Here is a 26,490-nt window from a genome sequence, read left to right as displayed (position 1 = left end):
GAAAAGATGACTCAACGAGTCAACGGACAAAACACGTGCAGTTTGTAAATCCTGCCATGCGGTGATAAAATATTTAGGGAGCACAAATCTCAATGCACATTTAAAGAAAAAACACGACATCAAAGTTCAGTGTTAAAATAAGCACTTTGTATACTACAATACTCTTGTAATTTCCTAAATAAAGAGTTTGCAGTACCTTGTTGATTTTGCGTATGAATTGTTATAAATCAGGATATTGTTTTATATTTTTTATTTAAAAAATGAATGAACTGCTTGAAGTAAACAGGATTTTCAGAGAACTGTGCCAGCAAGTCACCTCTTCCATTTCTTGAGGTGATTGTTATATTATCTTCTATTTTTTGATAGTAAGAGACTGAGAACAGGTACTTCTAAATCTCCCCCATTGTGAAATCAACATGTGAACCGGCCATGGTTGTACTTAGCCACTGTGGAGGAAAAATAGCTCTCTGTGAAAGGGAGGAGTCGTCATGGAAACGTCTGCAGCCATTGGCCGTCTGCTCGTCGCTTCTGGCTGACTGAAGCATCCGATTGGCCTGCCTCCTTTCTTTCCACCTTTTTTCATCCTCCTGGTTAGTGTGTGCCTGGCTGCTAGAGCGTTAATCATCGGCGAGGGCCTCTTGTCAAGGACGCCGCCTGTCTCGCTGCATGTGATTCATGTCACGTTTTAGTCAGTGGCTGTTTCAGGATGAGTGAATGAATCCAAACAGCGAATAAACAAATAATTACCTCAGAATAGTTCAGTTGTGTTTGACTTATGCTACATTTTACACTTTGGAGTCCATCTATTGAGACCTATCCCCGTCCCCAAATAAATAGCGACGTTGGCATTTTCTCAGAAGTGTGCATTTCGCAATGCAAAGGTAGGGCAACATTTTATTTGAAAATTACTTCCCTCTCAAATCTTAGCATCTCTTAGCCTTCAAAAGTGCATCAGCGTCAGGGATCACGTATACCGGCGATTGTCAACCGGTGTTTCGTGACCTTTTAGTGGCCTGTGGCGGTATTTCAGGTGGTCTCCGAAATTGGAAATGGATAACAATTGTAAGATTTTGACAAATGAAATGGATTTATTATTTAGACTTTATTTATTTTCCATTTTATTTCTATGAATCATTTACCCATCCAAATTATGTCAAATATTGCTGAGATTCCTAAAAGAGACATAAAGACGCAAATAAATAGCCTGTATAGCTCTATCCTCCTTGGGTGCAAAATAAAATAATAATCCCCCAAAGCATTGGTCCCTGAGTTGCTTCTTCATTATGTTTGTCCCTTGGTCCAAACCAGTTGAAAACCCCTGACATACAGTATACAGACAATTTCAGAATGTCAAGCAAGTGGTTGTGCTTGGGCCCTCCAGTGGACAAACGAGGAACAACAGTTATATTGCGAACTAGCAGTGAATGTGTTATCTATCGTCACGAGCCACGTTAGATTCCCTGGTGGGCCGAATATTTTTTCTCTCTCTCTTTCTCTCTCTCTCTCTCTTTCTCTCGCTCTCTCTCTCTCGCTCTCTCTCTCACTGGCTGAATGAAGGCATACAGTCGCCGCCGCCTTTCCTGTTTATTCCTGCCGCCCTCCCTCTTTCGTTCGGCAGGTCCCCTCCTTGTCTGTTTGTCGTCGCTTGTTTCTTTCCTCCCCTTCCTACCTCGTGGTCCTCATCAGCACCCTCCTTCTCTTCCGCCTTCAACGCCGCACAATCTTTAGCTGGCAGTGCTCCATTTCTTCTGTTAGCCAACGCGTTTTTCGGGCCGTTTATTAAGCCACGGAGACCAGGAAGGAACATATGCAAACGGGCCTAAAGTAAGACGTGGAAGTGGGACGTGAGGAGTCGTTTTATACCCTTTTTTTTTCCCCCTGGATGAGGGCGTCACGGTGCCCGCTAGCCTGGAATGCAGACTCCATTTGAACAAGCTGCACCTATTTGTCTTGGACGTTTCAAGGACGCGGACCTGCCAAGTGACTTTTTGGGACAAACGCGCACTGCGGTGACTGCTTCTGTCTCAGCATGTTGACGTGAATGGAGTAGCGACGCAGGGTGGGCCTGGCACTGGCACCCCACCTCCACATCCCCTCTCCACTATGCCACACATGATATCCCCCGAGTAGTTTAGTTTATTCGCCCCCCCCATGGACTCTGCTATCTCATCCCTGTCCAACTTCAGCTGTTACTTTTCCCAGGAAGAGCCAATAAAACACAGCACAGAAATCCCCGCGGACATTTTCCATCCGCGCATCGTCGTTTCCAGTTGCTCCAAGTGAGTTTGCTCGGTCATGGCGGTGAGTGTGAGCCTGGGCCGGGACACCAAATGGCTGACCCTGGAAGTGTGCCGCGAGTACCAGAGAGGCACCTGCTCGCGCTCGGACGCCGATTGCAAGTTTGCCCACCCGTCGCGTAGCTGTCATGTGGACAACGGCAGAGTCATCGCCTGCTTCGACTCGCTCAAGGTAAACGAGCTGCGGACAGCAAAATATTTGCGCTGTCACTCGGGTTGACCTGCAGGTGCCTCGCTGTTTACCTTTGGCAGGTGGTTTTCGTTTAACCATCTGGTTTGCTAGCTACGTTGGCTTAGGTATTACTTCACCTTTAATCCGTTGCAGAGCGTGGAAAAATCCTAACACGTAAACCATTTTATATTTTGTGCCCAGGTTCCAGGTTGGCATGAGTTGTGTTGCGTTTGGACAAAATGTGTGCTTTGCAGCACCCATTTACGTTCTTGGTGACAGGGAACTACAGTAAACGCAATTATTGTTTTCTTTTTGGGGCGGGATGGGGTTTCCCATTTTACTCCAAGGCAATTTCTTTACTTGTGGCAATCATAATTATGGGTTAAACCCCCCTCCCTTATATTTTAATTGGCATCATTCATTCGCAGATTGTAGTTATTTGTGGCCCAGCTTGGTACCATTCCCCTATTGTGTGAGTTGAGGGGGTTCATCTACAAAATGTAGTGCTTTGACACCTTGTAGTGGCACTTTGTTAAAGTGAATTGAGTGGCACCACTACTAATTTCTATAATCTTGTGGCACTGTAATGCCAGGCAATATGAGTGGAGGTGTTTTATTTAGACAGATAAAGTGCTTTGCCGCCATCTGGTATGAATGCTGCTGGAAACCTGAATTTCCTAATGGGGATCAATAAAGTCTCTCTCTCTTTCTCTCGTTCTCTCTTTCTCTCTCTCTCTCTCGTCACAAATGTATGTTGAAGTGAGTTCAGAAGTTTTATCTTGCTGAAAACTGAACATTTGAATTGGACCACCAATACAATCAAACAGGTCCATCCTACAATCCTTGGGCATCTTCAGTTTGGCTCTCCTCCAAGTGCCACATTCAGGTGTGTCTTTTTTATCACGTCGACTCATTTGCTCGCGCCTGGCCTAGGAATGTGCTGGCGAATATGAGCCGAGGAGAGTCTCCTTAAGTGTGCATGGGTGTCGGCCAAAACTGAATTTTGGAAAACACCTAGCGCTCTTATGCTAGTATGATCAGGAAATTGTCCTTTAGTTGGATAATAGGTTACAAGAATTATGATACTTCATTTGTCATGAATAATTTGTGTGCCAAAATACATTTAGCGTCAAATAGTGAATCATGTTCTTACGTGGGCCTGTGCATCCTCAATTCTCATCGCAACGGCGCTTGTGACTCACACGCCTTTCCCACACAGCCGCAACCCAAAGCGTTGGAAAATGTTTTACTGCTTTCAGGTTTTCAATGACTGGGCGATGACTTGGTCAGTGGAGACATTTGCGGCTGCATCGTGGTTTGAGGTTCAAGCTTTCCCTTTATTCGGCGCCCTCATATGTTACAGCCGCATATGCATACATCCACATTCAATACCATTTGGGCAAAACGTGCACATTAAGTTGTTGCAAGGATGTGCAAGCTTCAGTGCCACAATTAGAATTTAAATGGACACCAAGTTGTTTGCGTCAACCTATGAATGAAAAAAAAAGTTTTCTTAAAAAGGCGACCTCAGCAAAAATAATAAAAGAATTGGAATTAAAATAAAGCAGGTAAGACAGGAAAAAGGTATTTGCAAACGGCATCATGTTAAAAAAAAAAAAGTGTGAATTATAGTGCACATTGATTTTTTTTATGTACAGAAAATATTGTACCTCATTACCGTAATTTTCGGACTATAAGTCGCACCGGAGTATAAGTCGCACAAGCCATAAAATGCCCAAAAAAGTGAAGAAAAAAAAAACATATATGTATATAAGTCGCTCTTGAGTATAAGTCGCCACCCCCCCCACCCAAACTATGAAAAAAAACGCAACTTATAGTCCGAAAATTACGGTAATAAGAATAATAATCAGAATTGGTTTCGAAATAAAATAGTTCTTGTTTGTTTGGATATACTATGTATGCATATGTATAATGCAATGTCTTACGTAGATGAGCTAACGGAAATTAGCATCAATGTTTATGGTAATTCCAACCAAACCTTCAACAACTGCCACTTTAGCGCGTTTAGACCAGCAGCACATACAAGGACAGCTCACAATCAAAAACACCAAAATGTGTAGCTGTTTCATGAACATTTGCTAGCTTGATGCTAAAATATGCAAGATGCCATGGACAGGCTAAATGCAATTAGCTAACTGCTACTTTACACACAGAGCACAGGAGCAGCAACACATGCAAAAGAAAACAATATAAAACATTTATCATAGGCAAGTCTTGTATTCTCAAGGATGATTACAATATAATTATTCATTTTGCATGCAGGGTGTCCGATAATACAATTTCTGCCCAGCTTGTGTTCAAAGTGTGCCTTTGCGGGACGTTTGGTTTCCTGCTGCAAAGGAAAAGTGCGAGCCTGACGAGTGGAATGGTGTAGCATCTCAGCTCGCAGCCGCCGCTGTCTCCTTGCTTATTGAGTTTGAATGCATTATTAGTCCATTTTTTCACGTTATGTCATCCAGAGCAGCAGAGATGGAGAAGGCAGTGTAGAGGGGGGCCTAGCAACAGCACAGGAGTGCGTAGCCATTGGATAGTTTGATCATCCTGAGTGGCACGGCTGTTTTTAGCACTGAGCAACAGTCTGCCTCGGTATTGTTGGCATGGAGGGCAGCAAGAGGCCTGCTGCCGTTTTGCGCAGAACGCCAGGAGGACGCGTTGGAGGCCTGCCTCGTGGAACGAGGAATTTACAAAATTGGTTTACCCTTCCTGTTTAATGTGTTTGCACCTCCTGTCTGATTTAAGTGCTCGCTGCGCCCGCAGATATGATTGTGTCTTGAAATGTTGGGTGTTATTGGGATTTCCAGGAACTCAATATTTTGAACGTTGTATCATATGACCAAACAAGTAGCCACAAGGTGGCGGAGATTCCCCGGCAGACTCTTCAACTTTTCAGTGTCTCGTTGTGTGCTTTGTTTAGCGTTTGCTGGGGCATTTGCACTAACTTGTGGCTACTTGCCCGATCATGTGATACAACTGAGTTCCTGGAAATTTAAATAACCATATCTGCAGGCTCAGGGAAAACTTAAAACAGACAGGCTCAAGAACATAAAAAATGGAATGGTAAGGGATTAGTATAGAATTTAATTGAATGCAATTGAGAAACTATACTATAGCTTAATTCTCCGCAACAAGAGTCTGTGCAACAAAAGTGGTACCTTTTGCCCCAACGTCTGACACATATTAAACTTGAGGTGCAATAAAAGATGGTTTGACAACACGGAGCGCTGAGATGTGACCATTTGTTTCCATTCTCCAACTTTTATCTCATCAGTCTTGTTTGTTCAGCTTGTTGGCTACGAGGGAAATTTCACAAACTGCGGCAAATATTTTCGCATAGTTCAAAATGAATACATGTATTGGAGTCTTTTTTGTTGTTGTTGTGATTTTATTCGTAGAATTCTGATTAGGCTGCTGTTCTTGTTGCCCTGCCACACTCAAAAATTTCTATAAAGTTTTACTGCTGACAGGTATTTATGACATCACATCATGTACATAGGGGTCAAACGTTTACGGCAAAGTTCCCAGTGGTGCAAATAAGCTATATGTGCCCTGAGATTGGCTGGTGACCAAGTCATTGTTTACCGTACCTCTGAGCTAAGGTCACCTGAGGTCACCTGAGTCAAGTTCACCAATGATGCCAGTGAGTGCTCCAGTAATTAAAAAGATTGACTTTTTTTTTCCCCAGCAGTACATGGCCGCAATTGTTCTTTGCTCAACCATAACCTTTCCAAATGCATCTGACCATGTACAATTTTGGAGACGGCTGGCGCATTGTTCATAAATTATCCAGCACAAGATCCTTGGAGACCTCATTAGTGCTTAATTTTAGCAGAACTTACAAAATGCCACCCTGTATTTAAAACCCACTTGACGCTTAGCTAACAAATCGTTCTGTTTTGTGATGATCATGAAATGGCAAGTTTTATAATTATTGATGTCCGGGTGAGTCACAGATTTATTTATTTGTTGTTGTGTTTGTGTGCATATTTGGCACTTGTGTGTGTGTGTGTAGAAGTAGAAGCTCATTTCTGGTAGCTGTCAATGGTTTCCTCATGTTAGCATTAAGCTAGCGGACTCACATTAGACAAAATGAAATTGTTTGATTACATTTTGGTGTTCAGAAGTTTAATTTGCTTTAATGTGTACGTTTTACAGTAGACTTAATCTACGAGTAACAAATAGTTTGACGTAAGTGCACTGCCTTTTATTTGAACAACTGAGCAAAACAGTCTTTGTTTTTAAACCTCAACGTGAAGTTGGTACTAGATAGTATCCCAGTGTTTGACACCAAAAGCTAAGGAATACTTTTAAAAAGTATGTTTTGATAAATTTACACTTGTTAAAGTGTGACGGGTAAAAGGATCTTTTCACTTTTGACAAGGAACACCAACTGGGCATTAACCCTTTAAGTTATTCTGTTAAGATTTCCAAGATTGACGACACAAGTGCTCCTATTGCTTCGAGGTAGTTTGAGCAATTTGATGCTTGAAATCAAATCTGCCCCGGTCGTGTTTATCTTTTGCGGTGGCCATAATGTTCCATAAAGCAATTTATGGTCTCGTGTTTGGAGGCTCATCAGTGTGTCGCTTTTCCTGTTCTTTTATTCAGGGCCGCTGCGCGCGAGAGAACTGCAAATACCTGCATCCTCCGCCACACCTCAAAACCCAGCTGGAGATTAACGGCAGGAACAACCTGATCCAGCAGAAGGCCGCTGCCGCCATGTTGGCTCAACAGATGCACTTCATGCTACCTGGAGCGCAACTGCAGCCTATGGTGCGTCCCCAAATACGACATTCTTATTTCTCAAAATGTTCTGGCATTAACCCTTTTATCTCATTGGATATGGGCAAACCCACCTGACATAAGTGAAAGTCTAAATACGGAAAAAAATCATTTGTGATGGTAATGCTAGCATATAATGCAAATCACTCTGGATGAGCTAATGGATATTAGCATTGCTATGACATCAATCATACCGCAGTCTCTGCGAGAACGATTATTACATCTGCAAATGTTTACACTCCGTATTTTACAGTGGCGCTCAGTGCTGCCCAGTGTGGCGCAACATTTTACGACACTGAAAGTGTTCAAATGTATTTGAATGTTGTCTACTGTAAAAACATTTGCAAAATATGCCATTTACTGCAACAGAGGTTCACTGTATACTTAAAAAACTCTTAAGTTACGGCACTCTTATGTCAAGGTGCCACTATAAAGAATATCCTCTTTGTGACATTTTTGTTTGGTGGTAATGCTGTAAGAGTTTGGGCTGTACAATATGTTAATTGCCTCAGTAAATATCGTGAGGCAGTGATGTAACAAACGTTGTTTTCTCGAACCCACAGACAACGTTCTCTGTGACTCCCTCGCTGGCGAATAGTCCCAGTATGCCATTTAGTCCCTACCTAAACCACATGGGCCCGAGCATGGGCTTGATGCCTGACCTGCTGCCCAGCACTTCCCTGCTGGTCCCCGGAAGTCCAACCGGCCTGTCTGCCATGGGCAATGCTGCGGCCCCGCCCAAACACTCCCGCACCGATAAGCTGGAGGTATGGCACCGATGTGTTCCTTTGGCGCACATTGAAAGGTAAACACGGGTCGTGGTTTGTCGCAGGTTTGTCGCGAATTCCAGCGTGGGAACTGCACTCGCGGGGAGAGCGACTGTCGCTATGCGCACCCCCTAGAGGCCGCCATGGTGGATTGCAATGAGAACTGTGTAATCGTTTGCATGGACTACGTGAAGGGACGCTGCGGCCGGGACAAGTGCAAATACTTTCACCCTCCTACTCACCTGCAGGCCAGGATCAAGGCTGGACACAATACGGCTTCTGCCGCCTTGGTGAGTCAACACCATAAGGAGAGCGCTATTTAGGGGCTCAGTTTGTCAGTGCGATTAGATTCAAACCCCGTGACAATGTGCTGCTACACATAAAAGAAATGCATATAGAAAAAACATTTTTATCACATCTGCCTGTTTTAATTCTAGCCTTATCCCTAAAGTCAGTTGAGGTCACATGAGCGCTAATATCACACTGCAGCGTCCTCTGGTGGCCAGGTTTTTTTTTTTTTTAAACATAAGCGTATATTTTACATTCACTCCATTGAAGGTTTACTTTGAAACTAACAAGTACATCAAAAGAGGATTATGCATTGTTCATTCAAATACCAAGAACTTTTCCATCACCATTCATTCATATGATTTTGAAAGTGGAGCAACTCTAATGATGCTCCGCGGTGGGTGTGGTCAGGGTGTTCCGGCAGGAGGCGTGCAGTCGCTACCAAAGAGGCAAATGTTGGACAAGAGCAACGGCGCCCCCGTCTTCAACCCAAACATGTTCCACTACCAGCAGGCCCTTGCCAGCATGCAGCTGCAGCAGCCGGCCTTCATCCCCACTGGTGAGTGAGCAGCTCCGGCGCAGGCCTCTCAAAAAAGGCATTTTATTTCCCCCTCACAATCCCTACGCCGATCAAACATGTAACTCGTAGTCCATTTTGAATACAATTGTCAGATATTGCCGTCTGATCACATTGTATGACTATTTGTTGCTAAACTTAATACTTTGGCTTTTATTTTGTTTGCATGTCCGGCGATACGCCTAAAATCATCCTGCCAATGTGGCGTCACCTGTTGCCATGGTAACCGTCTCATTCCTGTTCCTCCCCTCATCCTCATCTTCTTGTCTGCCTGAATAAAAGTTACCATGATGCACGGCGCCCCCGCCTCCTCCTCCGCCGTTTCGTCGGCCTCCAGCGCAGTCGCCGATGTTCCTTTCACTGAATCCGCCACCTCCGATCAGGTTTGCCCTTGTCTTGTCTTTTAATTCGACTCTTTAGTATGGAAAGCCCTTCAAGCATTTATTCCTTTTCATTTCATATCTTCATATTTTTTTGAACTCTTAGGATGTACGTATGTATATAGGAAGGAATGACTGGGGAATTGTAGTTTCATGTACTACATCCATTTTACGTCGTCCTCATTCAGTGAGGACTAAGTTAACGTTATACTTAGTGGTTTGGAACAAAATGTTAGCTGTGTTAGAAGTTTGTCTAAATATTCACTTAATGTGTCATTTGATCATACGAGTGCTACTGGCCGTCCCATCCGGCCTTCTTTTATTGCTTCCTCCTCATCTTACCATTATTCAGACGTTAGATAAAACAGAAAACGTGTCCATCTTGCTAATGCTAAGTACAAGCCACAATAATGTTAGCTAACCACTGACCATGGATGTGCGCGTGTTTAGCTGAACACACGTTAAATAGCAACAGCTAGCTCCTCAGTTGTGCCTTTTTGCACCTTTTCTATATTTAAGGAATAACAACTTCTCTCCTCTTTGTGTCTCCCAGTAGAGCTTTCTGAACTTGTGACTCCCGATCCGGTGGAGCTCCAGTGCATCCCCATGAATATGGAGGCCCACCTGTATCCTGTTCCCAAACTGCTGATGGGGGCTCTCGTGGCCTTGGATTCAGTAAGCCTTTCTCCAAATGCTACTTAAGGCCCTACCCAACCCCTCCAAAAAAAATAAAAGACAAATGTGTGCCTCTTTAACTGCACGCCAACTTTAGAGGTTGCGCCCAAGGGACGCCACCTTCTTCTCAGCCATAATAACCGACACCTTAAAAGTGCACCAGATGTGCATGCTAACTGAGCCGGAACAAGAGTTGGCTAAGTCCATTTTTGTTTTTTTGCAGGAAAGGGATTTAAAGTTTTATGGTGGTGGACATTGATTTTTTTTTTTTTTTTAATAATTTATCATTTTTTGACAGAAATGGTTCTTGTTCTTACATTTTACATTATAATTTTGGACTGACCATTTTATATATTCATATGAGATCATATTGTGACATTGTAATCCACGACCAAGGGACTGTCATCATCTTCAATGTCATAGTATCATCTCGATCAGAAGTGATAAAAAACTGCTCCTTCTCCTTAAAAAAATGAGGGGTAAATGTGGGGAAAACATTAAAATATCATATAAATAAATATTGGGGGTAAAAAAATATCAACTGTACTTTGCGGTTGTTATCCCACTAATCACCACTAAATAGCAAACGCCTACTTTCTTTTGATTCGTCTACAAATCTTGGAAGCTCACTTTTGAAGCTACGGAAATGAAAGTTGGCCCAGTGTTTCACTGGTAGCTTCAGAAACGCGCTAATAGCAATTGTGGACTTGAAAACTTGATTTTGACCAGTATTCATCTGAATATGACAACAATGGCGTTAGCCCACTCTGGTTCTTGGTAGCTCAACAAAATATAAGACACAGACAAAGAAGAGGAAAGGATAGTTAGACTCATCTCAAAGCCAACCTTGTGAATGTTGATAACCAACGGAGGGAAGATGGAGTCGAGTTGAATGACAGACTTCTGACAAACTATCACAATGTGTTTGCGGATGGCCTTGCGTGTAAATCCTTCTACGTTTCATTTGTGCGATATTCACTTGTGCTTATAATGTTGACTTCATTGGGATTTTAATTTTAGCTGCAGAGGAGACGTCATGCAAACGCAAAACAATGTTCAGGGAACACACGCTCACTGTCATATATTTAAAAAAAAAAAAAAAAAACGAAAGTGTATGGGATTGGTACAAAGCCATGATATCGAGAGATTATCAATTATGAAAAAAAGTATTTACCCTGTATGACGGTGGTGCTCAAACCCCTGTTGTATAAAAAAAATAACTAAGATGAATAGAAAAGAATTTGATCATAATAGATCACATATAAATGATAACTACTGTAGTCGTAAAAAATGATGGCAGGTGCAGAAATGATTGTGTTAGACTTTTATTGCATTATTATTATTGTTGTTGGTTTTATACTTGAAAGGCAGTTAAGAATGTTGACATGTTACTTCCAACATTGCCTGGACAGTTGGACCAGTTTAAGTGGATTGGTTCTATTTTCCTACGGGAAAGTTATGTTGAAAAAAGCGTCCATTATAGTTGTGTACAGCTAAAAAAAAAAAAAAAAAAAAGCCATTCACAGTAACGTTTGTGTTTCACTCAGTCTATCTATAAACATATCCTACTATATACACAATAGAATACTGAATCATTCAATCATCATCAATTAACTGATCACACGGGTGACATTATGGCAACGGTTTTGTGTTCAATGAAGATTGTAAAAGCTACATTTTGATCTCAAGACAAAAAAAAAAAAAGTGACTTTACCATGCTGACGTTAGACTGAATGCAAACACTTCAATCGGGCCAAAGTCATCCACTATTATATGCAAGGAACTGCACCATTTAATGCAATGCTGGATTCAAATGTACATATTCACTTTTTAAATGTCATTTTCGTTCTGTTTAAAAAGTTTTGGGGTTTAATGTTTGACATCATAGAATCCATTCCTGTGTTTGATGGCCCTCAAAGGGCGCTTGAAACTTGAAACAAGATCCCATCGTTTTGTCAAAAGACTTTAAAGATGAACAAAATTTGCAAAGGAATTATTTTAGTTGGGTGGACATTGTGTGTCAATTGTAGCTTGCAAAATCCCTTCAATCTAAATTGTAACGTGCCTCTTTCAAATGGATTCATTGTCCCTATACTTTAAGATAAAATGTTGGATTTTGTTGTCACGCATTACATGAGAACACTTTTTAAGGCAGCTGTGCTGTTTTATTGAGTGTCAGTGTGGTAGGTTAGTATGTGATGATGAACGGCATAGGAGGCGTTTTAATAAATCATGTCTCTGTTTTGGTGAATGTATCCAACCCTTGGATGCGAATAGTGGCCCTGTAAAAAATGCTGACATAGATTTACGAAATCACTTTGTTGCCACGCAGAAAAGATGATTTAATTTTATTTATATGGCATTGGTCGATGTATCAGGGAGCTAATGGGGATTTTTGAAGTCAATACTTTATTTTTGTTTAAAAAACAAAAATATAAACAGTGGTGACAGACAGTCCACAAGTCTTCTTTTTTGGGGGGTAGGGGTCGCTCGCTGTGCTGGCCGATGTCCACCCTCTACGAATGTGTGACCTTCACCTTGTTTGCACTTATGTATATATTAGAGAACTGTCTGACTATCCCTCCAAATGTTTATTTTGAATAAATTTAGACAAAAGCGTCTAAAATAATCGTCAACCAGTGTATTGTTAATATTACTGTACGTCTATTGAGTACAGTGGAACGCTTTTACTTAATATTCTTTTCTTTAAGTGTGTATTATTTTTGGACTTATGTAATGCTTTTTTTTTTTTTATTATTTAAAAGAGGCTGTTAAATTTGAATCAAATCCTACGTCGGTGTCAAATAATTGAGAGGAATTTGAAAACTCAACGACTGTTGTGTCTCTAGCAATATGACTAAAATGTAAATTGGACCTGTTGTAGCCTATTGCTAATCTATGCTAGCGCATAAGTAAAGTTCTAATTACGGTAAATATTTGTATTTTCTTTAATGCCTTGATTATTTAATGAATGACTCCTAACTATTTGGTGGGGGTGGGCATTTGACAGCAGCAACATAACTCGAATATGTGCTTTATTTGGTAGCCTCCCACTTATGTATGCTAACCTAAAGTCAGAATCTGTGTAAATAGACGTACGGAAAACATCTTTAGGCCAGGATGTAGCCAGCAAACTATCTGAAATTCATTGCATGCACGGCCAACGTGTTGATAATTTGCCTCATAGGATCCCTTGGTAGCTGTTGCTGGCGGGTGGCTAGTGGAGGACTCCCGAGAGACTGTTGATATTAGTCCATATCAACGACATCACTAGATTGGGGGCGTCAGAAACACTAAATTGAGCACGTTCTCCCAAAACTTTGAATTTTACTCTGCGTTTTTGCCACAGTCGCAGCGTTTAGATGTCCGCTCTTTCTTTTTTTGCTCCTGCAGCCAGCTGTTTTGTTTCAATAGCGCTGCCCCCGGCTAGAGTGAGTCATCCTGATGAATTGTTTCACAGCCCTCCAACATATGAACACTAGTGCTGACAGGGAAGGGATGGAAAGCCATTTGATCATTTAGCCCGTATCTTTGAGGCCCAGGTTAAGTAAGCTGCTTGTCCTCATAAATAAGACAGCATAGTGCACTAGTAGAACAACGGTGTCTTACTAGTAGTACGGATTTTTGGATGACTAATGCCTGCTGGTACACCATACAATTAAACTGGTACCCCATGTAAACAACTGTGCTAAATTAGTAACACCACTAGAAACTAGTCCACCCTTTGTACTCAATAAGAAGACTTTTTAGTGAACTAGTACAATGACTGTGCCTTACTAATAATCTTTTTTCTACCACTAGTTCCACTTTTGACCTCTTGTGCCCAATTAAACCTTACTGATAAATGACTGCTGTGCTAGTAATACTACTAGGTCCAAATTATAGGCATGTCATGCACTAGTAGCCTACTGAACCCTACTAGTAGACAAATGGCCTGTTATTGAGCAGAAATGTTATACAGCAACTCGTGGTCTCTACTAATGTACTGATTTGTCCCGATGCACTTGATATCAGCTGAGTGTCCATGTACTAGTAGGACAAGCATGCCACTAGTAGTGACAGAAAAAGATTACTGAATCGCTAATCATTTTAATCGCCCACCCTAGTTCTACTGGTGTGCCGAAATGTCCCACTGCATTGGTGGGGAAAACATACCTACTAAGACACAGTCATTCTACCATTGCGCTGAATTTTTTTTACTAATGAGTGCATACAAGTGTATGGACTTTAACTAGTAGTTCAACTTTGACATACTTGTAGAACCTTGTGCTATTAGTGCAGCAAAACTTCACGAGTTGATAATTGGCTGCTATTAGTTTAGTAGTTCTACTATGATATAAAATTCTACCATTACCGTTAACGTCCTGTGCTTCACTAGTAGTACACAGACTAGTCAACTAGTGTCGTTTTGCCTCACTGATAGCATAGTTGTCCTAATAGTATGTCAAACTTGTCCTGCGACTGAGACAAAGTAGTAGCACGCAGAACTATGTGTGCCTTTAGGACACAGTAGTGGTTTTCTGTTCATATTGTCTGTTTATTTTGATACTTGTGTCCAAAATATTCAAGGAACATACCAAGTTGTAGTTGGGAAGTTTGAGAATAAGCCATATACCAGGAAAAACTGCTGTTTATTGTTTGCCTCTGTTTCTTCTTCTTGTGCTTTTTACATGCCACGCTACTTGTCAATTGTATACATTGTTGTTATGATTGTTATTATGACGAAGGTACCGTGCCTATTATTCTGCACTTTCTGTTTGACCTTTAATAAATACACATTGTGATCTCAGGGTGGTGTCCATTGTTTGTGCCACTTCTTTTGTATGTTTGTGAGTGACCAAATCTAGGTATTATATATATATATATATATATATATATATATATACCCATGCCCACTGCCATGCCCACTGCCCCCTTTGGAGACTACCGACAATATCAGTGAAAGGACTGATTGCCTGAAGCTTTTCTTAGTTTTTTGTATATATATATATATATATATATATATATATATATGGCTCTAACTATATATATTATATAGTATATAATATTAATCAACTTAAACAGGGGTAGACATTCATATGATCGGCCTAATTTTGGGCCCGATTATTATGACTGGAATTGTGAATGTTATAGCGATTCAATATTTACCATTGTGCATCTTAATACATAAGAATGAATGGAAAATTTGGGATATTTTTTTTAGTTTTATCAGTTTTAGTATTCTGTGTATTTTTTTTCCAAATCCATATAGAGTATTGTTAATGCTTGTTTTCAGTGTCTTAAACTCCCATTACAATATGAATGATACTAGCTTCTACTTTGGGACATACAAGAATGTCAAAACATTTAAAAGGATCCACAAAAGCACATGGATATCATTAATTGACAAATATTAAATCAAAGCTTTTATGCTCTAATTATAACATGTTTCGGGGTTATACTGATGCCTGTGATTGGCTGGCGACCATTTCGGGGTGTACCCCGCCTTCCTTCCAGAGTCAGTCGGGATAGGCTCCAGCTTCCCTACCGACCTCACGAAGAAAGATGAGCACGATAGACAGATGGAGGGCTTTCCGCTGTAAATCCAAACCTGCCTTTCGGAGCCTCTGCGTTTAACTCTCCGCTGCAAATCAGCCGGGAGCGCGTCGGTAACACACACGGAGTCCGTCAAAGGTGGACGGCAGCCCCGGAAATACAAGCAGGCCCCGGCCGTCGGACGGACGGACGGACACGCCGGGTTGAGGGGCACCGCCGTCAGCCGAATGGTGACGCCAAAATAGTATGCGGTACGCGGCGTGCGTCACTCGACGACACATCCCCGACAGTGCCTCTTCGTAACTGGGTCGGACCCCCGACGAGCCCGGGTATGGGACCGCGGAGATTTAGCCACCGTCGAGCTAGCTAACAGGCGGAGTGAAGCGGAGAGGGTAGCAACTTTTCTCCCCCTTTACACGCCGAGTTTTTCATCCTCAACTGGTGGCAGTTATGACCCATCGAGTTTATTATACCCACAAATAGACGACGTTTGATATCGTTGTCTCGGCCTGGTTTTTGACAAAAGAATAGGGGTGCAAAGGGCCCGTCAATGTTTCGGGGCGTCGCGAAGCTAATCCGTTAGCCGCTCCAAGTTAGCTTCGCCTCAGTCCACCACCAATGAAGGAGTACAAAGTGGTCGTGCTGGGCAGCGGCGGCGTCGGCAAGTCGGCGCTGACCGTCCAGTTCGTCACCGGCACCTTCATCGAGAAGTACGATCCCACCATCGAGGACTTTTACAGAAAAGAGATCGAGGTGGACTCGTCCCCGTCTGTACTGGAAATCTTGGACACTGCGGGCACCGAGCAGTTTGCCTCCATGCGGGACTTGTACATCAAGAACGGGCAGGGCTTCATCCTGGTCTACAGCCTGGTTAACCAGCAGTCTTTCCAGGTAAGAAAGGACGACCCTCCTACTCCATATTTATCGCAGGGGACACATTCCTGGTCCATTTGTGATAGGAACAAATCTGTGAAATTGACAGACCATCAAAACATGAAGAACTAGACTTGCTAAAGAGAACCGCCGGGTATAGTCCTACCTTCAATGTATTAGATATGCCCAAAGTGCCCCATCAAATGAAAAGAACATTAGTCTTACTCAGGGGTGTCAAACTTATTTTTGTTGATGGCCGCCTCGTCATCATATTTTCCATCGAAAATGATATGCAGTATAGGCTACACAACAAACTGATGAATGACAAATTTTGGAATCAGAAATAAGTTAAAAACTGCTCAAATACTTGAATAACTGCATAGCAATAAAAGTGTGTATTTGTTTTAAAAAACTGTAGAAAATTTGCAATTTTAGTGTTGACACATGAAGTTTTCAATTTGTCATTGTGGGCCCCATAAGATGATGTGACAAACTGTATCTGGCCCCTGACCAGGCCTTGAGTTTGACACTTCTGGTCTTACTGGTTTTGAATTGAACATTTTTTTTATTTGACTGCTAAGTGAATCACATTCATTAGGGATGATATGTTTGAAAAACCTGAGATGAAATTAGCATGTATAAATATTTCTTTCACCTTTTGTCATTTGAATTGCCCAAATTTACTTTTCACTTCCTCTTCCTCCTTTGAGGACATCCGACCCATGCGAGACCAAATTGTGCGAGTGAAACGCTTCGAGAAGGTGCCGCTGATCCTGGTGGGTAACAAAGTGGACCTGGAGTCAGAGCGTGAGGTGGCGGGCTCTGACGGCCGCGCCCTGGCCCAGGAGTGGGGTTGCCCCTTCATCGAGACCTCGGCCAAGAGCAAGACCATGGTGGACGAGCTGTTTGCTGAGATTGTGCGCCAGATGAACTATTCTACGCTGCCCGAGAAACAGGAGCAATGCTGCACCGCCTGTGTGGTACAGTGAGGAAGAGGTACGGATGCTCATGCACTCGGCGCGGGTACGTCCCTTAAAAGTATCTGCATAGATTCTATTCCACCTGAGAGATTTCAGCCTAGTAAAGTGATATTGGTGACTTAATCATAGATGTACTCAAAAAAAATGTTATTTGATTTGTCTTCAGACAGATTTGAACCTCTCACTCATTGGCTTTAAGATGGCGCCAAATCAATAGTTTTATATTAATCTTCCTTTAGCCAAATTTGTGCACGTTCACTGTGTATAAAAAAACAAAATGGACGCTCCGGTTTGACAAAAGTAGAAATGAGACCATCAGATGACTGCTCCAGCGACAAGAGATGTAGCGAGAAGGACGAGTGGGCGAAAGCATTTAGGATGGATGTTCGACGGGGGGCGAACCACAAACGACGCCGCTCGGTGGTTCGAGCAAAAGAGCGAAGCAGACAGTTTAAAGAGGAAAAACACCACGTCCTGAATAAGAAATGACGTTCCAAACCAGGAAGTGACATTGATGCAGCGCAGCAGCAATCTATTTTCTGAAACTGAAACATAGCTTACCTGAATTCTAATTTGTTCCGGGAATTTTTTATTTATTTATTCCCAACAATGAAATCTCTTCATTCTTCAAATTTATTTGGCACCCATATTTGCCAGCCGCTTTCATTTTAATATGTATAATTTGCACCTGAGTAAAAGGCACAGGACCAGTCAAATTTAAAATAACTCCAGACAATACAGGAATCGATTATCAAAGTAATTGACAATTCTTATCCTAGTTTTTTTTTTTTTTTGATAGTCAATTTATATTTGGTCAATTTATATTTGTTCTTTTCTTGAATTGTCAATTTAAAATAATGTTCTGATTATGAACAGGTTGACAGGTTTTGTAGCTCATTCCTTGATTCAATAAAAAAAAAAAAATCACGGATTACTCAATTATTGAAATAATCGTTGATTGCAGCTTTAATATCATTACTATAGATTTTTGTCACGTAAAATAGTAGTTCTGAACTTTTTTTTGTTTTATTCAGGAGGCTGCTAAAGATTAATGGCATTGTCATTCATTTCAATGAAGAAAGATCATTTCAGATTTATGGGTAGTGTCATGGGAGTTAAGTCATCGCTGTACTTGGACCTTCAAGTCTTTTGCAAAATATTTAAACTCAATTCCGGTGTATGTGCCCTAAGACAGTTTCTTAAAACATGTTTTTATACAGTCTTGCTGACTAGTGGATTTTGTGTGTGTCTTTCCAGATGCAGTTTGTCAGATCAGCGGGGTGGGGCGAAAGGAAGTGGGGGCACCCAGAATCGCCAGCCCCTGCACAACATGGCCGCTCAGTTTGAAGGTTCCCTGATATCTTAATGCAGGCGTAACCACCAGCCGAGACTCCTATTTTTGATATCCCGATTTTCAGAGGGACATTTGGGTTGTGCCGCCACTCGAAAAGCCTTGAAAGGACCACGGAGAGACTTGCCACGTAGTCAAGTGCTCGTGAATTTCGTCCCCTGCCGATCTCCTTCCTTCCCTTCCTTCCTTTTAGTCAGAAAAATGTAATAACCAACAAGTGTTTGTGAGTCAGCAGCTCCTTTTTTAAAGCTGCTTTAATCGCCATTATATACTTTCTTATTATTAAAACTTGTATTGCGTCACTATGGGATGCCGTTTGGGCATTTCTTTTTAACATTCTTTACATCCAGCTTAAGGTACGTGCACTAGCACGCTCCTTGTCAACATTCGGCCCACTCGTAATAGTCTCCTGGACCCTACTAATTACAAAAAATGTCTTCTAGTAATTTTGCCTCTCTTCATCTTCACTAGTAAGACAGTTAACTAGTAATATTGAAATGTCTGCTTATTAGTTGGTCGACTTTTGCATATTCATCAAATGACTGGATCTTAAGCTGGATATCAAGTATATTAAAAAATAAAATGCTCACAATGGCTTTCCATATGTCATTGGTTTTAGGGGAGTCTGAAGTAATTCGTCTTCAGGAAACATTTTGAATTTTAAGCACGGACACTTAAGTTCCACTTCCAGTATATTGCTCACTTTTTTGTTTAAATTCCTTTTTTTAGTTTCACAAAGTGTTGACAGGATGGTTGACTGCATTGTACCAAGGCATTTTTTTTTTGCAGTAAAGTCCGTTGTTAAATGTTCAAATCCATGTTTGATGCGGCGATTTAGCTGAATTTGAATGACTGACTGGAGTCTCAGTAATACGTGTGTGTGGATCATATGGATGGACACCTGTCTCCCCCGTACGCTTTTTTTCCCAGCGTCTCGGCGGCGGCAGAAGGACCAACGCAAGCACACTTGTCCACATGCATATTTTGTCTTTTCATTATTTCCACTTGACCTTTTGTCATTCAATAAGTCTAGCTGCAAATTGTTAAACAGATTTAACGTTGCTTTGTTTTTTCCCCTCTTAATAGTATCATATTTATTAAAAACTTATGATGTGATTAGCCAGTTTTAAACATTTTGATTTGATACTAGGTTTTTGCTTTGGTGACATCAGGCTACAAAGGTATATATTGTTTGTTTTTATATTAAGATGAGAATTTAACAGAGCCTTAAAAATAATTTCTGATGCATCTCTGTGTCTTGGTTTTTCTTCCACTAACACACAGGTGTCAAAGTCAAGGCTCGGGTGCCAGATGTGGCCCGCTACGTAAATTTACAATGCACGCAAGGACAAATTGTGCATCGGATTCATTTGTCAATACTAAGATAACAAATACTTTTCATTTTTAAAAAAATAATATTGCCAGCAAATTTTATTGCCATTCATAGTGTTTAAATATTTGATCCGTTTTATTAGTCTCTGTTTGGAAAATTAGTTTGTTGCGTAGCTAACACTATAAATACTCATATGAGATGTTCATACATTTATTTGGGTTGATAATTTTAATGGCCCTCCGAAGGAAACTATGATGCGGCCCGCAGCAAAAATAAGTTTGACACGCTTGCACTAACCGCATTTAGCCTTTTTCTAAAAAAAAAAATTAAAAATGTTTTTATTGCATACAGCAATTAATTTACTGGTACACTCTTTAAAATAGTAGGACAACCTTGGCATACTTGTAGGATGTTAACTACATTATACTAACTTAACTTGTTGACGTGCATGCTTTTGGTACTAACAGTGTTGTGACAGATCTTAACTAGCAGAACTTGATGTCACTGGTAGCATGCATGTTAAAGATTTATTGGTATGCCAGAGCTGAACTGGATATATCAGAGGTATCAAATTATAAGAAGCTGTTTGAGCATTGATTCAATATCCTGGTACCAAATACAGATTTGTAGCTGACTAGTAACTGTGACTGTTAAAATACTTCTACACAAGACTCTTATTTCTTACTACCGCACTGACTTTTCTTACTAGTGTGGAGGAAATGTGTACTATTGCACTAATCTCTTGTTGGAAAAAAGTTAATCGAATAAGTATAATAAGTAATTAGCATTTAAACGCTTCATTTCTAAAAAATATTGCAGTTTAACCTCCAACCGTTAGAGGCAGTGCATGTTTTCTCTTTATCTTAAAGCTGTGACGTCAGAGGTAAATACGGAAGTGATGGTCATATTCACGCCACGACTTGGCTTCTGCCCTGCCAACTGAGACATAAGACAGAAAAAAAAAAGATCTGGAATGGCCAAGTCCGCGTAGAAGATCACGCCGTGAGCAGACATGAAATCTGTGTTTGTTACTGTGGGCACGACAAGCTTTGACGACCTCATCAAGGAAATCACCTCCATTGAGGCCATTAAGGTGATAATAATTTGGTGCACCGCAAAAGCCGTTTATCGAATACGTATGTTGCAGCACAAAATTACAAACTGTTTTATTAGGTTGTGCTCAGATTTAACACTGCTGTTTTGGTCACTAACTTCATTCAGAATAATGAAATTGGAGTGAACTTTTATTAAGTCTTGCCACAAATAGCACATTGTAATTTTTATACATGCCACGAGATGACACCAAAGCCCTAGTTTTATATTAGACACGGCTTTGGCAAATTTGTGATTGTTATGACTATCCAGGTTGATTGTATTTCAAGTGAATAAACCAGTGGTTATTTTTCTTCTACCAGGCATTAAAGCATCGCGGCTATGAACGTTTGGTTCTCCAGGTGGGAAGAGGTGCCGTTCTGCCGGATCCTAAGAACTTTCCGCACGTCACCATGGAGGTTTTTCGCTTCAAGGACTCCATAGCCAGGGACATGGAACAGGCAGATCTCATCGTCAGTCATGCGGGCAAGTACTCGCTAATGCTCGTTTTCTGTTTGAATACATTTTACTCAGTTGCCTTCGGAATTTCAAGCAAATGCAAGTGTAACTACGAGTGGATATAAAAAGAATTTGTGACGTTGTAAAGGTGGGGGAAAAAATCTAAATGATTATCTTGCTCTTCTATTGTTTTAGCATCTTTTTATGGCTTTAGCCAGCCTCCACACCTCCATTAGGCCCTGAGCAAATAATATGTTTGGGGTCCTGTATTTCTGCCAGTAATATGATTATCAATACTTCATTTTTAAATAGTGTCCCGCCTATCTTATGTGTGCAATTCCTGCCTCTATATAACTGTAATAATGAACAAAGGCCAGTAGATGGCAGAATTGTATTGCTTTGGATTAGATATCAGTGTGACCTTTAAGTAGAAGATGAAGATAAAATGGTAAATCACGGAATCATGTGAATTCTGGGTCACAGGAATGACAAAATGTCACAAATCCTGACACCTGATACTCTAAGATTGTTTGTCTGCACAGTTTGGTATAAACAGCATTTGTGCCACCGTGGGTAGTTGAAAGTGTGTGTTGTGACCGTGAGTGCAGGTGTTCAAGGGTGGTGAGGACTGTGTAAAAAAAAAAAAAAAAAAAAAAAAGTCACCAAGTTTGAAAGTAATTCTTCAGACTCAATTTCCAACTTTACACACGTCCATGTCTACCTTTTGGATGTTTTTTTTGTTTTTTTTGAACGTTCACACACCCATTAAAACACGTCGACATGTGAAGTGAAACCGGGAATTTGCAGATGGGCTCGTGGACACGTTAAGGAATGTGGATCTTGTTTCTGTCAGGGGCCGGAAGTTGCTTGGAAGCACTGGGCGCTGGCAAAGCCCTGCTGGTGGTGGTCAATGACAAGCTGATGGACAACCACCAGGTGGAACTGGCCCGACAGCTGCACAAGGACTCGCACTTGCTCTACTGCACTTGCCTGTATGTAATGTAGACCTGGGGAGGGGTTCTCAAACGTATTTGGGTCCAGAGGGGGAAAAAAAAAATTCCAGGGACACACTGGTGCAAATTAAACATAAAGCAGAGGTGTCAAACCTTTTCGACAGAGTACCGCAAAAATAAAATAAAAGCAGATTATGCTGTAGGATAACATGATGAGATAGCAAAAACAGTTCGGTATTATTTTATAATGGTGAAAGACAGCAAGATTTGTTATCACGTTAGCATGTAGTAAGTTTAACCTCCAAATTCGGCCAAAAAGAAGTCATTCTGATTTGGGTAGCTGGCAGAATCCCATTCGCTGATGTCATACTTTTTACATTTTCAATGTTTTTAAACATTGTCTTATTTTTTATAGTATTTTAGAAGAGGAGCGTAGAATGCAAAGAAATTTGAATGTTGCGTATCTTTGAAGGAAAAAAAATCAGAAAGTTAATAATTGTCTCAAGAAAAAGAAACAAATCTAATCAAACAAGTATAAAGTTGTTTCTTTTTTCAAATAGTCAAAATATTATTATGTTAAATTGACCTTAAACAAGGCAAGAAATACAAAAAATACATTGTGATTATTGGCTTTTTTTTTTTTTTTAATTGTCTTTGTTCTGTTTGTGTACTTTGTGTTTTTTTTTAATGAGAACCCCGGGACTAGATTGTACAGAGGGATGATTAAATTGAGTGAAACCTTTTTTTTCCCCCTCTTCCTCTCGCAGAACGCTGACAGAAACCCTGAAGAACATGGACCTTTCCGTCCTTCAGCCTTTTGTGCCGGGTCAGCCAAAGAAATTTGCAGACTTTATGGACAAAGCACTTGGACTCAAGTAAATCTTTGTGTCACTTTAATTTGGACCAAATATGAAAAAAAAAATCATATTTGCTTGGGTCTCTGGAATTCATGCCCACCCATATTTTTCCTAATAGTAGGGCTGAATTACACACCAACTGCCCTCTCACACTGAGTTTCCTCGTCTATGACATAATCTGCTAGGCTGGGTGAAGATCCCGTGCCACTTTCAAGTGACAGCAGAAACAAACGCATCCCATTACGAGTGCCTTGGTATCATGTCAAATCTGAAAGGTAAGCCAATCTGCAATGATTTTTGATGGGTATACACATTAGCAATAGTTGCCATTGTTAGCTTATGCTAAGCGACACGATTGCTCGGTGACGTTGTTCCTGGAGTATTTTGACAGAAGCATGCCACAAACATGTTATGAGTACTACTGGGAAGTGTTGCGGTATTTCTCCTTTATTTTCATATCCTCACCAAGGAACAGCAGTTTTATTTAGTTTAATTTTTAATCAATCTAGTGCTCCATCTTGTGTATGTGGGCCAAAGTGCAATTCAGTCTGTTTTGTCTATGCGCTATCAATGTCACCTCAGTCTTGTATGTTTTGCAGACCTCGCACCAGTAAAGGCAATGAAGCATCATACTCATAGATCACTTCCTACACTTCTCAGCATGTAAAAATACACATACAGTCAGTCAACCTTTGCTTGGCAATGCATCATATACTGTAGTGACCACATTATAAAAAAAATAATTGCTGGTTTTACCATACCAACACCCTTTAAAGATTTAGGCTTATTGAAAACACACTTTTAAAGTATTGGTTAGTGCGTGTTCTTATTCTCGCCCTAATCATTTAACATCACTTAGAGGAAAAAGAGACTTCTTTATCCTGTACAAATGAGAGGCACGATGTGCTTGCCTCCAGTTGAAGTTGATTGTAAAACTGATACATCCCAAAAGTAAACATTACTCATATTATTTTGTCTAACAAAGGTTTGCGAGCATGTTAATAGATAGCAGAAAACATTATTGGACGGGCTAACAGAAATGTGCATGTTGGGGGTATCATGTCGCTCAATTTTTTTTTTTTTTTAAGACAACTGTTGATCAGGCTTTTGCTGATGATGATCGCAAGGAAGAGAAATGCTCACATTTTGCTTACGTATGGCTTTGATTGAGATATTTCCAACTCTCTTAATTCAGCACAGAGAATAATAATATTAAGCACTTGAGTCCCACCCCCACCTAGCTAGCAGATGGCTCCTAACTGATTGTTAGCCGTCTGCTTGTTCAGACCGGTTCTGCCAGCCTGTTCAATAGGATCCACATGATGTTTGCGCAAAGCCTCAAGTAATTTAATAAAGGTGGACACTCGCTCTTTCTCTCACGCTGTCGTGCGTGACGGCTATTTTGTTTTTTCCCCTCCTTCCATTGCGCTTCTTTTGACATTTTGCATTGCTGCCAGACAGTGAGTTGGTTGTACGAAGCAACTAGAATAGAATAGATCTTTATTGTCATTGTCACACATGTACAACGAAATTTAAACTCTATGTACACACACACACTTTTATTTGGGGGGGGGGGCACAATGACAGGAGTTGAAGGCTTACTGTACGGCTGTACTGTTATTTATAATAAATGGATTTTTTTTTATGTTGTTTTTCTTCCTTTTTTTTTAGTTTAACATAAGCACTTCCTCTTATGACCCTGCAGGTTCTTCACTTTTGCCTACTTCTGCCTTGCATTGAGATTTATTGTTAGAGGAGAATATTAAAAGCAGGCACAAATGTTAAAATGATGCTTGTATTTGTACTTCTATAAGTACAGGAGTAGAATTAGTCCTTTTACCAGAGTCTACTTTTGCCACATCTGTGGGTATGTCATTAATCTGGTAACTTTGAAATTATGCAGTCGGGCAAAATTCATAGTTAAAAAATATTATGTGTACACACTTGAGGACAGCCGGAATGCCGTGACTCCTGTTTTCACAAGTGGGTGAAAAACAACTTGATTTAAAACTGTTATGTCGAGCGCTTTAAGAACAATCGTCCTATTCATCACAACAGAACTGGACCAAGGAAGGCCATGCAAAGAATCACAACTGTGTCAGTTTTACAGTAACCTTAACAAACAACTGAAAAGATACACAACTCAGAAAGTTGGCGGGATTAGGATTTGGGGTAAAACTTCAAGATGAAACTGTAGAAGTTCTAAATTTCCAGTGTTTCCCATCTTTTTGTTTGTCCCTCTTGCTGTTCTTGCAAGAAGAATGACAAAATTCACATCAGGTCTTTGTTCCATTGTTTTTTTCGGGACTCTTGCAGTTTGTGTTGCTCTTCAATTCAAATCCATTGACCAATTTGAATGAGGAAATTTAGTGGTTGATTCTTGGCTCAAATTTCAGCACTACAAGTTTATTCATTAGAAATCTTTGCGTTATCTATCGGCTATGGCCAGTTACCCAAAATAAAGGATTTTGATTGAATTCTTGTTTCTAAACCCCTAGTCATAATATAGGGAGTTTCATATTGTTGATCAACAGATTTTGTTTTCTGTCCGTGCAAATACACGTGTTCCCATTCAAAAGCCCTTCCGTGGAAAAAAGGCAGCTTAATCAATCCAATCAAAGACTTAGTTGTTGTTCACATGCATCCATGTTTGTCTCATTAAGTCAAACGGAGATAAATGTGCGAGCTTCATGTTGTGGATTGTCGTATGAATGTCACTTTTAAAAGAAATACACACTAGGTCTAATGTCCACAGTCTTTGTATGTTATTATTTAATAAGAATGATAAAAGTCCCTTTTTGTTTTGATATTTTTATAATAAGCTTGGCGTCCTAAATAGAGGGCATGTTGTTATATGTTAGATCCTTTGTGTGTTTTGTGTGCACTTGTTTGCCGAAGGCATCGTAGCACTTTAGTGTCCGCCCCTCGGCAGCCAAACCCGCCCTCGCTGTGCTGTGATTGGCTACCTGACACCGGAACTTCCACGTTTTCCGACCTTCCTTCGCTGTGATTGGCCACGCTGTTGCTAGACCCGCTAGTCTCGCGCTCTCCTTTGCTGTCATTGGCTTTTCCCATCTATTCCACATTATTTTTAGTGCACA

The 26,490-nt window shown here is 40.8% G+C and overlaps 3 protein-coding genes across 6 annotated transcripts; all 3 read left to right on the top strand.

Annotated features, from left to right (window-relative positions):
* Window positions 1–1,443: 1,443 nt before the first annotated feature.
* Window positions 1,444–14,745, top strand: mbnl3 (muscleblind-like splicing regulator 3). Of its 3 annotated transcripts, none has more exons than XM_061275843.1 (7): window positions 1,446–2,469; window positions 7,096–7,260; window positions 7,833–8,036; window positions 8,102–8,326; window positions 8,736–8,883; window positions 9,184–9,284; window positions 9,838–14,745. In XM_061275843.1, the coding sequence occupies exons 1-7, from the start codon at window positions 2,296–2,298 to the stop codon at window positions 9,853–9,855; spliced, it is 1,035 nt and encodes a 344-aa protein (XP_061131827.1). In that variant the 5' UTR covers window positions 1,446–2,295; the 3' UTR covers window positions 9,856–14,745. The 3 variants fall into 3 exon arrangements, with proteins under 3 accessions (XP_061131844.1, XP_061131827.1, XP_061131836.1); XM_061275852.1 differs by having other exon boundaries at window positions 1,448–2,469; window positions 9,835–14,745; XM_061275860.1 differs by lacking the exon at window positions 9,184–9,284 and having other exon boundaries at window positions 1,444–2,469; window positions 9,835–14,745.
* A 670-nt stretch (window positions 14,746–15,415) lies between these two features.
* rap2c (RAP2C, member of RAS oncogene family) lies at window positions 15,416–19,943 on the top strand. Of its 2 annotated transcripts, none has more exons than XM_061284164.1 (3): window positions 15,416–16,382; window positions 17,075–17,387; window positions 18,602–19,943. In XM_061284164.1, the coding sequence occupies exons 1-2, from the start codon at window positions 16,110–16,112 to the stop codon at window positions 17,351–17,353; spliced, it is 552 nt and encodes a 183-aa protein (XP_061140148.1). In that variant the 5' UTR covers window positions 15,416–16,109; the 3' UTR covers window positions 17,354–17,387; window positions 18,602–19,943. The 2 variants fall into 2 exon arrangements, with proteins under 2 accessions (XP_061140148.1, XP_061140139.1); XM_061284155.1 differs by having other exon boundaries at window positions 15,418–16,382; window positions 17,075–17,360.
* A 967-nt stretch (window positions 19,944–20,910) lies between these two features.
* zgc:92907 (uncharacterized protein LOC436733 homolog) lies at window positions 20,911–25,034 on the top strand. Its single transcript, XM_061287543.1, has 6 exons — window positions 20,911–21,121; window positions 21,444–21,606; window positions 22,433–22,571; window positions 23,300–23,407; window positions 23,575–23,664; window positions 23,989–25,034. Exons 1-6 carry the CDS (start codon window positions 21,041–21,043, stop codon window positions 24,026–24,028), a joined length of 621 nt encoding a protein of 206 aa, XP_061143527.1. The 5' UTR covers window positions 20,911–21,040; the 3' UTR covers window positions 24,029–25,034.
* Window positions 25,035–26,490: the final 1,456 nt, after the last annotated feature.

Source organism: Syngnathus typhle, linkage group LG1 (assembly GCF_033458585.1).
Source record: "Syngnathus typhle isolate RoL2023-S1 ecotype Sweden linkage group LG1, RoL_Styp_1.0, whole genome shotgun sequence".
Classification (NCBI taxonomy): domain Eukaryota; kingdom Metazoa; phylum Chordata; class Actinopteri; order Syngnathiformes; family Syngnathidae; genus Syngnathus; species Syngnathus typhle.
The sequence above is the reverse complement of the archived record's forward strand: the minus strand, read 5'-3'. Positions and strand labels throughout refer to the sequence as shown.

Excerpts from the sequence above, each read along its gene's own strand:
- mbnl3 (XM_061275860.1), top strand. The coding sequence starts at position 2,296 with ATGGCGGTGAGTGTGAGCCTGGGCCGGGACACCAAATGGCTGACCCTG. Across the intron at positions 8,327-8,735 it reads ATACGGCTTCTGCCGCCTTG|GGTGTTCCGGCAGGAGGCGT; the intron begins GTGAGTCAACAC and ends GGGTGTGGTCAG. Across the intron at positions 8,884-9,834 it reads GCCGGCCTTCATCCCCACTG|TAGAGCTTTCTGAACTTGTG; the intron begins GTGAGTGAGCAG and ends TGTGTCTCCCAG.
- rap2c (XM_061284164.1), top strand. The coding sequence starts at position 16,110 with ATGAAGGAGTACAAAGTGGTCGTGCTGGGCAGCGGCGGCGTCGGCAAG. Across the intron at positions 16,383-17,074 it reads TTAACCAGCAGTCTTTCCAG|GACATCCGACCCATGCGAGA; the intron begins GTAAGAAAGGAC and ends TCCTCCTTTGAG.
- zgc:92907 (XM_061287543.1), top strand. The coding sequence starts at position 21,041 with ATGAAATCTGTGTTTGTTACTGTGGGCACGACAAGCTTTGACGACCTC. Across the intron at positions 21,122-21,443 it reads CCTCCATTGAGGCCATTAAG|GCATTAAAGCATCGCGGCTA; the intron begins GTGATAATAATT and ends TTCTTCTACCAG. Across the intron at positions 23,665-23,988 it reads TATCATGTCAAATCTGAAAG|ACCTCGCACCAGTAAAGGCA; the intron begins GTAAGCCAATCT and ends TATGTTTTGCAG.